The sequence below is a fragment of the Humulus lupulus genome, chromosome 7, assembly GCF_963169125.1.
Source record: "Humulus lupulus chromosome 7, drHumLupu1.1, whole genome shotgun sequence".
NCBI lineage: Eukaryota > Viridiplantae > Streptophyta > Magnoliopsida > Rosales > Cannabaceae > Humulus > Humulus lupulus.
Window position 1 is genome coordinate 151,568,255 of NC_084799.1, and position 14,213 is coordinate 151,582,467.

The 14,213-nt window shown below is 47.9% G+C and overlaps 1 protein-coding gene across 1 annotated transcript; it reads right to left on the minus strand.

Annotated features, from left to right (window-relative positions):
• Positions 1-9,945: 9,945 nt before the first annotated feature.
• On the minus strand, positions 9,946-14,090 carry LOC133789956 (uncharacterized; the record flags this gene model as incomplete). The annotated part of the gene is made up of 5 exons (XM_062227605.1): positions 12,817-14,090; positions 12,195-12,447; positions 11,120-11,753; positions 10,219-10,987; positions 9,946-10,083 (listed from the first exon to the last, which is right to left on the minus strand). Coding segments are annotated over exons 1-5 (3,012 nt in total), but the record flags the coding sequence as incomplete, so codon positions are not given.
• Between the last annotated feature and the right edge of the window lie 123 nt (positions 14,091-14,213).

Genomic DNA, 14,213 nt, shown 5'->3' on the forward strand with positions numbered 1-14,213 from the left:
CTTAAGGCCAAAGTTCTGGCTTCACCAATCAATTTGCACGCCAACATTGTGACGTCAGTCATGAGCTAACTGTAATCCTTCTCGCGGGCCGAAAGCCCAGATAATGTGTCATACTTGATGAGGACATCAAGACTAACGACCCAATTCAAGTTCCAGTTGGTCCGATGACGAGGGTGTGAGCTAGGAGATTCAAAGAAGAACTTAACCACTTAGTCCGGAGAATTATACAACAGGAAGAGGTCGAGTTCACTACTGAGGGTGAACAAAAGCTTGTGTTGCTCATCAAAGTTGATTCAGTTTAGGGGCTTGTTTCCTTTTATTATTTTGGGCTTTTGTTATTTGGAGTCAAAAGACATGTCATTTTGGGCTTTTGTTTTGGGCCTTTTCATTATGGTTATTTTAGGGTTTTTATTTGTCTAAAAACATCCTCCTTGTATTTTCGGCTATATTAGGCCTTGTGGACAACTTGGAATTCAGATTATTTTGTTTAATGAAAAATATTGTGAGGTTTTCTTCTTGAGTTCTTGAAGAGACTTTTCGAACTTATCAAGGGTTTCCTTGTGGCGTTCAACCTGACTTATCAAACGGATATTCCATCCCCGTTTGTGGCGTCTTTCACTATACCAAGGTTCGTGCTTTACTAAGTGTTGATCCTCATAATCTCATTGATAGAAAGCATGAGGTCGAGGCAAGGCCCTTAGGCCGCCGGCGTCTCGGGAAGCCATCGCACCATTGCAACACAAGTCTGGGTTCGTTTCTCGTGGGGGCGATGCCGAGTGGCCCACGTTGGCAAGGCATAGGTGCCAAGGCTCAGTAGCCTCGCGAGACCCATCTCACCCACGCACTCGGCCCCATTGCCTCGCGAGACGCCTAGGCCACGCCTCCCAAGGTGGCCCCGCGAGATGCCTAAGCCACGCCACCCAAGTGGCCTCGCGAGATGCCTAGGCCACACTTCCCAAGTGGCCTCGCGAGACGCCTAGGCCATGCCTCCCAAAGTGGCCTCGCGAGATGCCTAGGCCGTTCAACCCAAGTGGCCCGCGAGTTTCCTAGGCCACACTTCCCAAGTGGCCTCGCGAGACGCCTAGGCCATGCCTCCCAAAGTGGCCTCGCGAGATGCCTAGGCCATGCCACCCAAATGGCCTCGCGAGTTGCCTAGGCCACACTTCCCAAGTGGCCTCGCGAGACGCCTAGGCCATGCCTCCCAAAGTGGCCTCGCGAGATGCCTAGGCCGTACAACCCAAGTGGCCTCGCGAGTTTCCTAGGTCACACTTCCCAAGTGGCCTCGCGAGATGCCTAGACCATGCCTCCCAAAGTGGCCTCGTGAGATGCCTAGGCCATGCCACCCAAATGGCCTCGCGAGTTTCCTAGGCCACATCTCCCAAAGTGGCCTCGCGAGATGCCTAGGCCATGCCACCCAAGTGGCTTCGCGAGTTGCCTAGGCCACACCTCCCAAGTGGCCTCGCGAGACGCCTAGGCCACACCTTCCAAAGTGGCCTCGCGAGATGCCTAGGCCATGCCTCCCAATGTGGCCTCGCGAGATGCCTAGGCCACGCCTCCCAAGTGGCCTCGCGAGACGCCTAGGCCACACCTCCCAAAGTGGCCTCGCAAGATGTCCAGGCCACGCCACGCCTCCCTAGACATCTGTCAGGACCACATGCCTATCGCTCATACTCGTGAGTGACCTCAGGAGGCTTCGGATATCTTATACCAAGGACTCAAGATCTCCACCTCACTCCAAGGGTCCCATTCCTTACACCTTGAGATTCCTATGCTTAGGAGATCCAGTACGAGTCGAATGGGACATACTTGTACGACCAAGTACTGAGTACGGATACTAGTGCCAGTGAGGCTGCTGGGGTAAGGATCATGGTCCGTACGTCTACGGTGGTAGGTCAGAGCCGACACCACTACCTCCTGCCCCACTACGCCTGCCACCACGCATCAGATATGGGTACAGACAAGTAGTGGAGACATCTTCCTGACACCTGCTCCTGTACGGGATGTACGACCACAACCTCTGAAGCCACTCCCCTAATACAGTACGTATGTACCACTTGGTCCCCTGGACCACTATGTACCTAAGGCCATTAGAGCCTACTATAAAATGAATTCTAAGACCACCTGGAAGGGGGTTGGAAATTTTACTGTAGCAGAAGCTTAAGTGTAAATGAAAGACTAAATTCTCCATTATTGATCCATCATTGTTCCTGAGTTTTTGTTCAAGTTTTTACAGCTTTCCGATTAGCGATCTTAATTTGACAATTTTTCCAACTTAACTTCGTTGACGAGTTCTCACCGTCAACAGTTTGGCGCCGTCTGTGGGAAGGTTAGTTTCAAGCTACTGTTCCACCATTGTTTCTGACAAGAAGAAGATGCCAAGACGCTCGAAGCGACTGAGGGAGATGCGGGAGGTAGAAGTTCACCTGAACGGAGTCCAGCTGAAGGCCTCCATGAAGGACGCTCCTCCACCCAGGGACATGGAGCCCCCGAAAGACCCTGAGGTTCACGGAGGCGACAGGGTGGCCTCATCGCCGGCCGCTCCACCTGGAGGGAGTCCTCCCTGAGCACCACCGGTACACACTGATGAGTCCCCTCCTCCAAAACCGCCGCGGGCACCGAACTCCGGCCGGCAAGACCCGGGCCCTTCCGCCCGTAGGCCTGACAAACACCCCCGGGTCCACTCCGTTAGCTCGAGTTCGAAGTCCCGGTTTTACGAAGAGGAGATACGTGAGCTCCACCGTAAAAACCAAAGGTTAGAAACTACCTTAGAAAACATGCAAGAGGTCCTTAACGGCCTGCTGCAGGGTAAGTCCAGCATAACCTTGCCTAAGGGAAAGGAGAAGGGCAAGGATGGGGTGGAGACCACTGTGCCGGTAGATGATGGAAGAACCCGACATTCAACTAGCAACACCCCGCGCAAAGCAACATGATCACCCCGAACCGCCTAAGCAGACCCAGAAGCCAGCGCCGAGGACAAACGCTGCCCCTCGCCATGAGGATGAGGTCACCTCCAAAAGAACACCCCCAGACTTGCGGGAGGAGCTCAATAAGATGAGGGCGGGCAAAGGGACCACGCCCCCGGTGGCGCGTCGAGAAGGCAAGGGAAAGGCGGATCTTAGCCCGTCCACTTTGAGAGACACTCTCAGCAAAAGGAGGCAGGACCTAGACACGGAGATGCGGAGTTTGCGGAGCAAGATCGTCATCGCGTCGGGCGGCCAGGCCTTTGAGGAAGACTTCGACCATGAGTCGCCCTTTGTGAGAGAAATTCAGGCAATCCGGCTCCCTGCCAATTTTAAGGAGCCCAATATGACCCCTTACGTAGGGAACACGGATCCAAAATACCACCTGGATGCATTTAATGATCTGATGAAACTGAGGGGGATCGGAAGTGGTGCCAGGTGCCATTGCTTCGCTGTTACTCTGAAAGGACCCGCCTACAAATGGTTCAAAAGGCTAAGGCCAGGGTCCATCAGGTCCTGGCAGCAGTTCTCTGACGAATTCCTCCAACAGCACCATACCGTGCGAGACTACACGATGCCAGGTACCAGCCTGGCCAACGTGAAGCAAGGGGAGAAGGAGAGCCTGAAGAGCTACATTCACCGGTTCAATATGGAGGCCGCAAAAGTGGGAAGCCTAACGCGCCTGGAGTTAAAAATGGCCATTACCGCTGGGGTGCTCCCAGGAAGCAAATTGTGGGACAACATGTTAAAGAGGGAAGTCACTGACTTGGATGATTTCTATGAAAGAGCACAGAAGTACATCCGTGTGGAGGATGGCCACGCAAACCTGAAGGCAGGGAAGGAGGAGCCCCACGCGAAGCCTCCAACTAACGACGGGTCGAATGTAGCAAAGAAGAAAAGGACGTACGAAGGGTCGAGGGATGACCAGCAGAAGAAGACCAAGCGAGGGGGAGATCATAGGCCAACAGCCTATACTTATTATACGAACCTCACGGACACCAGGGAGCATATTTACATCACCAACGAAGATCGAGTGCCCTTCAAAAAGCCCCCGCCAATGAGAAAGGATCGGTCCAAAAGGGACCCCAGTAGACACTGCCAATACCACAAGGACATCGGGCACACCACGGCAGAGTGTATCCACCTGAAGGAGGAAATTGAAGAGCTTATCCGCCGGGGCACTTGGGCCGCTATGTCAGGAGAGAAAGGCAAAGGCCAGAAGGCGAGCCCACAGCACCCCAGGCACAAGAGCGAGCCCCAGAAATACAGGGGGAGGTCCGAACCATTTTTGGAGGTCCAGGATTTGGGGGAGACTCTAGGAAGGGGCGAGATAGGTATGCAAGAGAAGCTCGGCGAAGCCCGCCTCCCTGCGTCATGAATTTAGAACAACGACCCCCGAAGAGTTTCAAAGGGGAAAACGACTCGATAACGTTCACTGAGGAGGACGCACGGGGGGTACACTTTCCCCACAATGATCTGCTGGTGTTGACAGTCCAATTGGCAAATATGCGTGTGCATCGAGTCCTAGTGGACAACGGGAGCTCGGTGGACATCCTATATCGCCCTGCTTTGGAAAAGATGGGACTGGGCATTCGTCACCTGAAGCCCTGCCAGTCGTCCCTATACGGATTCACAGGGGACTCAGTGCAACCCCTTGGAATGATCGAATTAACACTTACCATGGGGGAACAACCTCGGCAGGCTACAGTCATGTCCAACTTTGTTGTAGTAGATTGTGCATCAGCTTTCAACGCGGTATTGGGGAGACCCTCCCTGAGAGAATTGAAAGCCATAACTTCAATATATCACTTGGTTGTCAAGTTCCCGACCCCAGGAGGGGTCACAAGCATGAAGGGAGACAGAAGGAGGCGAGGGAATGTTACAACACCTCACTCCGCACGCCTGTAAAACCGCGTGAGCCAATGGCCATGGTGGTGCATGAGGCGCTATGTATGCCCACGGGGAGTCCGCAGGAGCTGGACCCTCGGGTCGTAGATGAGTCAAGAGCAGAACCGGTGGAAGAAGTAGAGGAGGTTACGGTGACGGAAGAACCATTAAGGAAATTGAAGATAGGGAGAAGCCTGCAGGATGATGTGAAGGAGGAGCTGACGAAATTTTTGAAAGACAACCTAGACGTGTTTGCATGGAGTCATGAGGACATGGTGGGCATAGACCCCAGTGTGATGTGTCACCACCTGAACATATCCCCAGAAGCAAGGCCTGTCCGGCAAAAAAGGCGGGCGCTAGACCCAACAAGATACGCCGCGTTAAAGGAGGAGGTTGACAAGTTGAAGGCCAACGGTTTCATCCGTGAGTCTTTCTACCCTGTGTGGGTATCGAACCCAATACTCGTGCCAAAGCCGAATGGGAAGTGGAGAACCTACGTCGATTTCACAAATTTGAATAAAGCTTGTCCTAAGGACAGCTTCCCACTTCCCAGGATAGATCAGATAGTAGATGCAACAGCGGGACATGAGTTACTAAGTTTTATGGACGCCTACTCAGGGTACAACCAAATCCCAATGAACCCGGCAGATGAAGAGCACACGCTCACAGACAAAGGGCTATACTGTTACAAGGTGATGCCCTTCGGGCTCAAGAACGCGGGAGCCACCTATCAAAGGGTGGTGAATAAAATGTTCGCCAATCAGATAGGAAGGAATATGGAGGTGTATGTGGATGACATGCTAGTGAAGACCAACATAGCAGCAGAGCTCAACAAAGACCTTGGTGAGATGTTTGACACGCTCAGGAAGTACCGGATGAAGTTGAAGCCTTATTTCCATGCACATACAATTGAAGTCTTAACAGATAGTCCTTTGAGACAGTTCTTACATAAGCCAGAGACTTCAGGGAGACTCATGAAATGGTCGATTGAGCTAAGTCAGTTTGATATTATATACACTCCGAGGGCTTCCATCAATGGACAGGTGCTGGCAGATTTCATAGTAGAACTCACCCATCAGTCGAATGAAGGAAGGAATGAAGTAGAAGAGCAGCCTGTTACGGAGGAGGAGATAGGAGGTTTAGAGGAGTGGAGTTTGCACATTGATGGGGCGTCAAATGAAGGAGGATCAGGAGCGGGCATCATGATGACTGGGCCCGAAGGGCATAGAATGTATTGCGCAATCCGATTTGGGTTTGAGGCCTCCAATAATGAAGCAGAGTACGAGGCGCTCTTAGCTGGCCTGCGTTTGGCCCAGGAGCTGAAAGTGACGCGCCTTCAAATCTTCAGCGACTCTCAACTGGTAGTATGCCAAGTAAAGGGAGAGTACCAGGCGAGGGGACCCAAGATGGCAGCATACTTGGAGAAGGTGAAGGGCTATCTGGGACGGTTGGTGGCATATACTATAGAGCAAATTCCCAGAGAAAAGAACACCCATGCCGATGCACTCGCATAGCTGGCATCTACCAAGGATAGCGATGTCTTGGAATCAATACCCGTAGAGTACTTGCCAAAACCCAGCATCGAAGGTGCGGACGTACACATGATTAGTGCCCCGAGGGAATCATGGACCGAGCCAATCAAAAGGTACCTGGAAGAAGGAACCTTGCCTGCAGATAAAAACAAATCCCAGAGGTTGGTGTACAAGGCCGCAAGATACACCCTGGTAGATGGGGTCCTTTACAAAAGAGGATTCTCAATGCCCCTCCTGCGGTGTGTAGAAGAAGAGGAGGCGTTGAAAGTGCTACAGGAGATACATGAGGGAGAGTGCAGCAACCACGAGAGCGGACCCTCCACGGCTAGGAAGGCCATGAGACAAGGATACTATTGGCCTTCCATGGAGAAAGATGCGCATGATTTTGCCACGAAATGCGACAAATGCCAGCGACACGCCAACTACCCTCGGAGACCCCCAAGCGAACTGACCAGCATGACCAGACTGTCTGGGGGATAGACTTGATCGGTGCTCTTCCTACAGGCAGGGGTGGAGCAAAGTATGCGGTGGTGGCAGTGGATTATTTCACTAAGTGGGTAGAAGCAGAACCCCTTGTGAAGATAACTGCAAAGCACATCACCTCTTTCGTCAACAAATTCATTGTGTGTCGATATGGAGTACCCTACAAGATTATTTCCGACAATGGTACCCAGTTCGAGGGAGGAGCCTTCGATGAATGTTGTAAGGAAAGAGGCATAAGGAGGAGTTTCTCCGCGGTTGTGCACCCCTAGGCCAATGGGCAAGTGGAGGCCATAAACAGGGTCCTCAAGAAGAACCTGAAGACAAAGCTGGAGAAGATGAAGGGAGCCTGGGTAGATGAGCTACCAAATGTGTTGTGGGCCTACAGGACCACCCCACGCACGACTACTGGGGAATCCCCATTCTCCTTGGCCTACGGGTGCGAGGCCGTGCTCCCAGTCGAGATGCGAGTCGAGTCCCACAGGGTACAGGCATATGGAGACGAAGCCAACCGCGTAGCCCTAGCCGAAAGCTTAGACATGCTGGAAGAGAAGAGAGAAAAAGCCCAAATGAGGGTGGCGGTATACCAGCAGCGCGCCGCAAGGTACTACAATTCGAGGGTGCGAGAAAGAACTTTCAGAGTGGGCGACCTGGTGCTAAGGAAAGTACTCCCAAACACACGAGACGCAGGCACAGGAGTGCTGGGGGCGAATTGGGAGGGGCCCTATCAGGTTGCTCAGTGCATCCCCCCGAACACTTACAAGCTGGCTCGCATGGACGACACCCTCATACCTAGAGCATGGAACGCGGAGCACCTGAGGAAGTACTACCAGTAAGGCGCCCATGTTCAATGGAAAAAGAACAAGTGTTGCACATTGCTTTAATATGATAGGAAGAAATCAAAGAGGTTACTTAGATAGCCTCCTAAGTAGGTGTGAGTCTTTTATTTTTGTTTTATATAAAAAAAAAAACTTCGTATGTACCATTGCAACTATTTGTATGAGACCGTTTATTATGAATGTGATGAATGGAACTGCATGTTGTGGGTAAAACTGTTCAACCTCATGTATTATTTTCCTTCACTACGTGGGCATCAGCCAAAGTGCCTGCCGAAATAAATTTCACCAGACACTTGGGGGGCAGGATAGGAGGCGACAGCAGACAGCTAGCAAAGGGACCTAAAAAGGGCCCTATATCAAAGGATCCTAAAAAGGGACCCCTTGCCCTCCTAAAAACGAGGCCCCTAAAAGGGACCCTCTACCAAGAGGATCCCTTGCCCTCCTAAAAACGAGGCCACCCCTAAAAGGGACCCCTACCAAGAGGATCCCTTGCCCTCCTAAAAATGAGGCCGCCCCTAAAAGGGACCCTCTACCAAGAGGATCCCTTGCCCTCCTAAAAACGAGGCCCCTAAAAGGGACCCTCTACCAAGACGACCCCTGGCCTTCCTAAAAAAAGGGCCCTCTATCAAGAGGAAGTGACCCAAAACCAAAAAGACCCCCTATACTAGGGCCTTCAACGAAGTCCTTACAAGGCACCCCTTGGGATCGTAAGGATTAGCTACCCTTATGAACACCAAGGGAGGCCATAGGGACTTACAAAAAAACGCATGGTGACGACAATAATAATAAGTCTAGAGCGGCCACCAAGCCGCCTAGCCAAAAAGGGTCCCAAAGGAGACCCTTGCAAAAATAGTACTATGAATAACGACGAGAAGGACGCTTCTCGCAAAGAAATAATAAGCGCGCGCAAGAAAAACATAAAAGGATAACTACGACCCAAGGGGTCAAAATATCCTTATGAAAGCAACCAAGAGGCACCAAAAGAGGTCCCAGCGAACCCTGTCACATGGGCTCCAAAGGACCTCCAGCCTGATAGATAAAAGAGGGGAACCAACTGATGAGGACACCAAGACCCAAGTATCAAGTCAAGTTCCAGTTGGTCCAGTGACGAGGGCACGAGCCAAGAGATTCAAGGAAGAACTTAACAGCCTAGTCCACAAAGTCCTAAAACAAGAGGAGACCGTGGTCAACATTGAAGGAGAACAAAGACTTGTCTTACTCATCAAAGTTGACTGAGTTTAGGAGCTTAATGAGTCTTTTTATTTTTAGTCACGTTTTTTAGTCTTTGTTTAATTTGTGATAAGTCAAACATTTGACTTGTGTGAGTCCAATAGTCCTTTTGTCTTTAATTTTCGGTTTTCATTAGGAAGACAAAGGGGCTGTCCTTAATTTTTCGGTTTCATTAGGAAGACCAAGGGTCTTTGATACGAACCACGCCAACAAGTGTGACGAAACCCGACACCAAATATGGAACAGCCACCAAGAACACACGAGATTGGAATGGAACCGCGACCCAATGCTTAGCCAAGCACGAACCTTGGTATGAGGAAGACGCCACAAACGGGGATGGAATCCGTTTGATAAGTCAGGATGAACGCCACAAGGAATCTCCTTGATAAGTTCAAAAGTTTCTTCAAGAACTCAAGAAGAAATAAACTCACAATTTCATTCAACATAATCTGATTTTTCACATTGTTTTGGCAGTCCTTATAAGGACGAAAATTACATGAAAACAAGACCCTTGGTCTTCCTAATGAAACCGAAAAATTAAGGACAGCCCCTTTGTCTTCCTAATGAAAACCGAAATAAAAGACAAGCCTTTTGTCTTCCTCATGAAAACCGAAAATTAAAGACAAAAGGACTATTGGACTCACACAAGTCAAATGTTTGACTTATCACAAATTAAACAAAGACTAAAAAACGTGACTAAAAATAAAAAGACTCATTAAGCTCCTAAACTCAGTCAACTTTGATGAGTAAGACAAGTCTTTGTTCTCCTTCAATGTTGACCACGGTCTCCTCTTGTTTTAGGACTTTGTGGACTAGGCTGTTAAGTTCTTCCTTGAATCTCTTGGCTCGTGCCCTCGTCACTGGACCAACTGGAACTTGACTTGATACTTGGGTCTTGGTGTCCTCATCATTCCCCCCCTCTTTAGAAGGATTTGACCTCAAATCGTCACCTGCATCAAAAGGACTCAAATCAGAAACATTAAAAGTAGCACTAACATTATACTCACCTGGTAAATCGAGTCTGTAGGCATTGTCATTGATCCTTTCAAGTACTTGAAATGGACCATCTCCTCGAGGTAGCAATTTTGAACGCCTTTGTGTTGGGAATCGCTCTTTCCTCATGTGTAACCATACCCAATCACCGGGCTCAAAAACCTGCTTATGACGACCCTTGTTAGCTTGCTTAATGTATTGTTCAGTCCTTCTCTCTATGTTGAGTCGCGCCCTCTCATGGATTTTCTTCACAAATTCTGCCTTCTTCTCGCCATCTAAATTCAAATGCTCAGAAACAGGTAAAGGTGATAAATCCAAAGGAGTTAGAGGATTAAAACCATAAACAATTTCAAATGGTGAAAATTTAGTAGCAGAATGCATTGAACGATTATAAGCAAACTCAACATGTGGCAAACAATCTTCCCAAGTCTTAATATTTTTACTTATGATAGCCCTCAACAAGGTGGATAGGGTCCTATTAACTACTTCTGTTTGACCATCGGTTTGAGGGTGACAAGTAGTAGAAAATAATAGTTTTGTCCCAAGTTTTCCCCACAATGTTTTCCAAAAATAGCTTAAGAACTTGGCATCCCTATCTGATACAATTGTTCTAGGCATACCATGTAATCTCACAATCTCCCTAAAGAACAAATCTGCAACGTTAGAGGCATCATCAGTTTTATGACAAGGAATAAAATGAGCCATCTTAGAGAATCTGTCTACAACCACAAAGATTGAATCCCTCCCACGCTTACTTCTAGGTAAACCCAACACAAAATCCATTGAAATGTCAACCCATGGTGAACTAGGGATAGGTAGGGGTGTGTAAAGGCCATTTGGCTGAACTCTTGATTTAGCTTGCCTACAAGTGACACACCTACCACAAATTCGCTCAACATCTCGTTTCATGTGGGGCCAAAAGAAGTGCTCTTGCAACATAGCTAGGGTCTTAGCAACTCCAAAATGTCCCATCAACCCTCCCCCGTGGGACTCTCTAACTAGCAAATCTCTCAAAGAACAATTAGGTACACACAACCTATGCTCCCTAAACAAGAAACCCTCATGCCTATAAAATTTTCCTTCAGCAGATTTTTCACAAACACCATAAATTTCCCCAAAATCATGGTCAGCAGAATACAGCTCCTTTATGTGTTCAAACCCAAGTAATTTAGCATCAAGAGTGGAGATTAGGGCATACCTGCGAGAAAGGGCATCAGCAACCACATTCTCCTTACCTTGTTTATAGCGAATGACATAAGGAAATGTCTCAATGAACTCAACCCATCTTGCATGTCTCTTGTTGAGCTTGTGTTGGCCTTTCAAATGTTTCAAGGATTCATGATCTGTGCGAATCACAAACTCCTTTGGCCACAAATAGTGCTGCCATGTTTCTAAAGCACGCACTAGTGCATACAATTCTTTGTCATAGGTGGGGTAATTGAGGGCAGCCCCACTTAGCTTTTCGCTAAAGTATGCAAGCGGTCTCCCATCCTGCATAAGAACAGCGCCAATACCTATTCCAGAAGCATCACATTCAACTTCAAAAGTGTTAGAAAAGTTAGGCAAAGCAAGTAAAGGAGCATGAGTAAGCTTGTATTTCAGTAGCTGAAATGCCTCCTCTTGAGCTTCGCCCCATTTAAATATCACATTCTTTTTGATAACTTCTGTAAGTGGTGCGGCGATGGTGCTAAAATTTTTCACAAACCTCCTGTAGAAGCTAGCAAGTCCATGAAAACTTCTAACATTACCTATAGTTGTAGGGGTCGGCCACTCTTGGATGGCTTTGATCTTTTCTTCATCCACCTGAATACCTGTAGCACTTACAACAAAGCCTAGGAAAACAAGCTTATCGGTGCAGAAAGTACACTTACTGAGGTTAGCATATAAACTCTGTTTCCTAAGAACATCCAAAACAGAATGCAAATGCAAAACATGGTCATGCAAATTCTTACTATAAATAAGAATATCATCAAAATACACAACCACAAATTTTCCAATGAAAGCACGCAATACATGATTCATTAAGCGCATGAAAGTGCTAGGTGCATTAGTTAGTCCAAAAGGCATGACTAACCACTCATACAATCCATGTTTAGTTTTAAAAGCAGTTTTCCACTCATCCCCTTCTTTCATACGTATCTGATGATACCCACTTTTAAGATCAATTTTGGAAAACACACAAGAACCATGCAATTCATCTAACATGTCATCTAAACGAGGAATGGGATGTCGATATTTTACCGTTATATTGTTGATGGCTCGACAGTCAACACACATCCTCCATGTTCCATCCTTCTTGGGAACTAGAATCACTGGAACAGCACAAGGGCTCATGCTTTCTCTCACATGCCCTTTCTCCATCAATTCTTCAATTTGCCTTTGCAATTCCTTTGTTTCATCAGGATTACTTCTGTAGGCTGGTCGGTTTGGGATGGAAGCACCTGGAACAAAATCAATTTGATGTTCTATTCCTCGAACAGGTGGCAATCCATGTGGTACTTTCTCAGGAAACACATCCTCAAATTCCTGCAAAATAGACACAACAACACTTGGCAGCGAAGAATCAAGTTGGTTAGTATTTAAAAGAGCCTCCTTATACATGAGTAAAATCATGGGCTGTTTTGTACACAATGCTCTCTTAACCTCACTTTTTTTTGCATAAAAATTATTTTGTTTTCTCTCACTTGATTCCACACTTTTCTCTCTTTGTCTCTCTTTTTCCTTACTCTCATTCATCTTTTCACTCTCTTTGTGCTCACTCATTTTCTTTTTGTCACTCAATTTTTGCAACCTCACTTGATCTTCATACACTTGCTTTGGTGTCAAAGGCGCTAGAGTGATTGTTCGTTGACGGAATGTGAATGAATACTTGTTGGTGAAGCCGTCATGCTGCACCCGCCGATCAAATTGCCAAGGCCTTCCTAGAAGGAGGTGTCCAGCTTGCATGGGAACCACATCACACAACACCTCATCTTCATACTTGCCAATTCGAAATGAGACTAGCACCTGTTTTGTAACCCTCACTTCACCACTATCATTCAGCCATTGCAATTTGTATGGACAAGGATGCCTAAGAGTTGTAAGCCCCAGCTTGGCAACCATGGAAGCACTAGCAACATTAGTACAACTACCTCCATCAATAATGACACTACATACCTTGTCTCTCACATGACAACGGGTGTGAAAGATGTTCTCTCGCTGCACCTCTTCTTCCTCTTCTTTTGCTTGCAAATTCAGGACTCGCCTTGTGACTAGTGCAAGCATCTCACCAGATTCTGGTCCATACTCATTGTCAGAAGCATCTTCCAAAGGTGGCATGTCAGCAAGATCATCTTCATCTTCAGAATCTATCTCTCCACTTTCTCGAATCACCATGACTCTCTTGTTTGGACACTGGCTAGCTATGTGTCCTCGCCCCTGACATTTGAAACACCTTATCTCACTAGAATGAGACTTAGTAGGAGTTGTTTTACCTTGAGGTGGTGTGGCTGTGGTGGCTGGTTTTGGTGTAGATGATGAAGTGGGTTGGTCTTCTTTCTTTGGATAGTTCGACCTCCAAGGTGTTGTACTTGGATTGTGTGGGCTCGGTCTTGACCTCGAACTTGAACTACCCTTCTTGAGCTGCCTCTCCACTTTGATTGCCATATGAACCAAATCCTCCAATTCCACATAATGGTGTAGCTCGATTGGGTCAGCAATCTCTCGGTTCAACCCACTCAAAAACCTTGCCATGGTTGCCTCCCGATCCTCTTCAACATTGGCTCTAATCATAGCCATCTCCATCTCCTTGTAATACTCATCAACACTCTTGGAACCTTGACGAAGGCCCTGCAACTTAAGGTATAGATCTCGATAATAATGAGGTGGTACAAACCGTCGCCTCATCACCCTCTTCATTGCCTCCCATGTGTCAATAGGACGATCTCCACTCCGCCTCCTGTTGATGCACAACTGATCCCACCAAACAATAGCATAATCAGTAAACTCAATGGCAGCTAGTTTTACCTTCTTCATGTCGGAGTAGTTGTGACAATCAAAAACTAACTCCATCTTCTTTTCCCACTCAAGGTATGCCTCAGGATCGCTCTTCCCCTGAAATGCTGGAATTCTCATCTTTATATTTCCTAAATAATCATCTACCTGGTTCCTAGCTTCTCTATCCCGACCATACCTCCTATGGTTACCCGTCGACATCCTATCAAACTCATCATCAGAAACTAACCCTTCCAAATCCCCTTCATTCTCATCCTCCCTTTGGTACATCCTATTCCTCCGTGGCCTCCTTTGTGTTC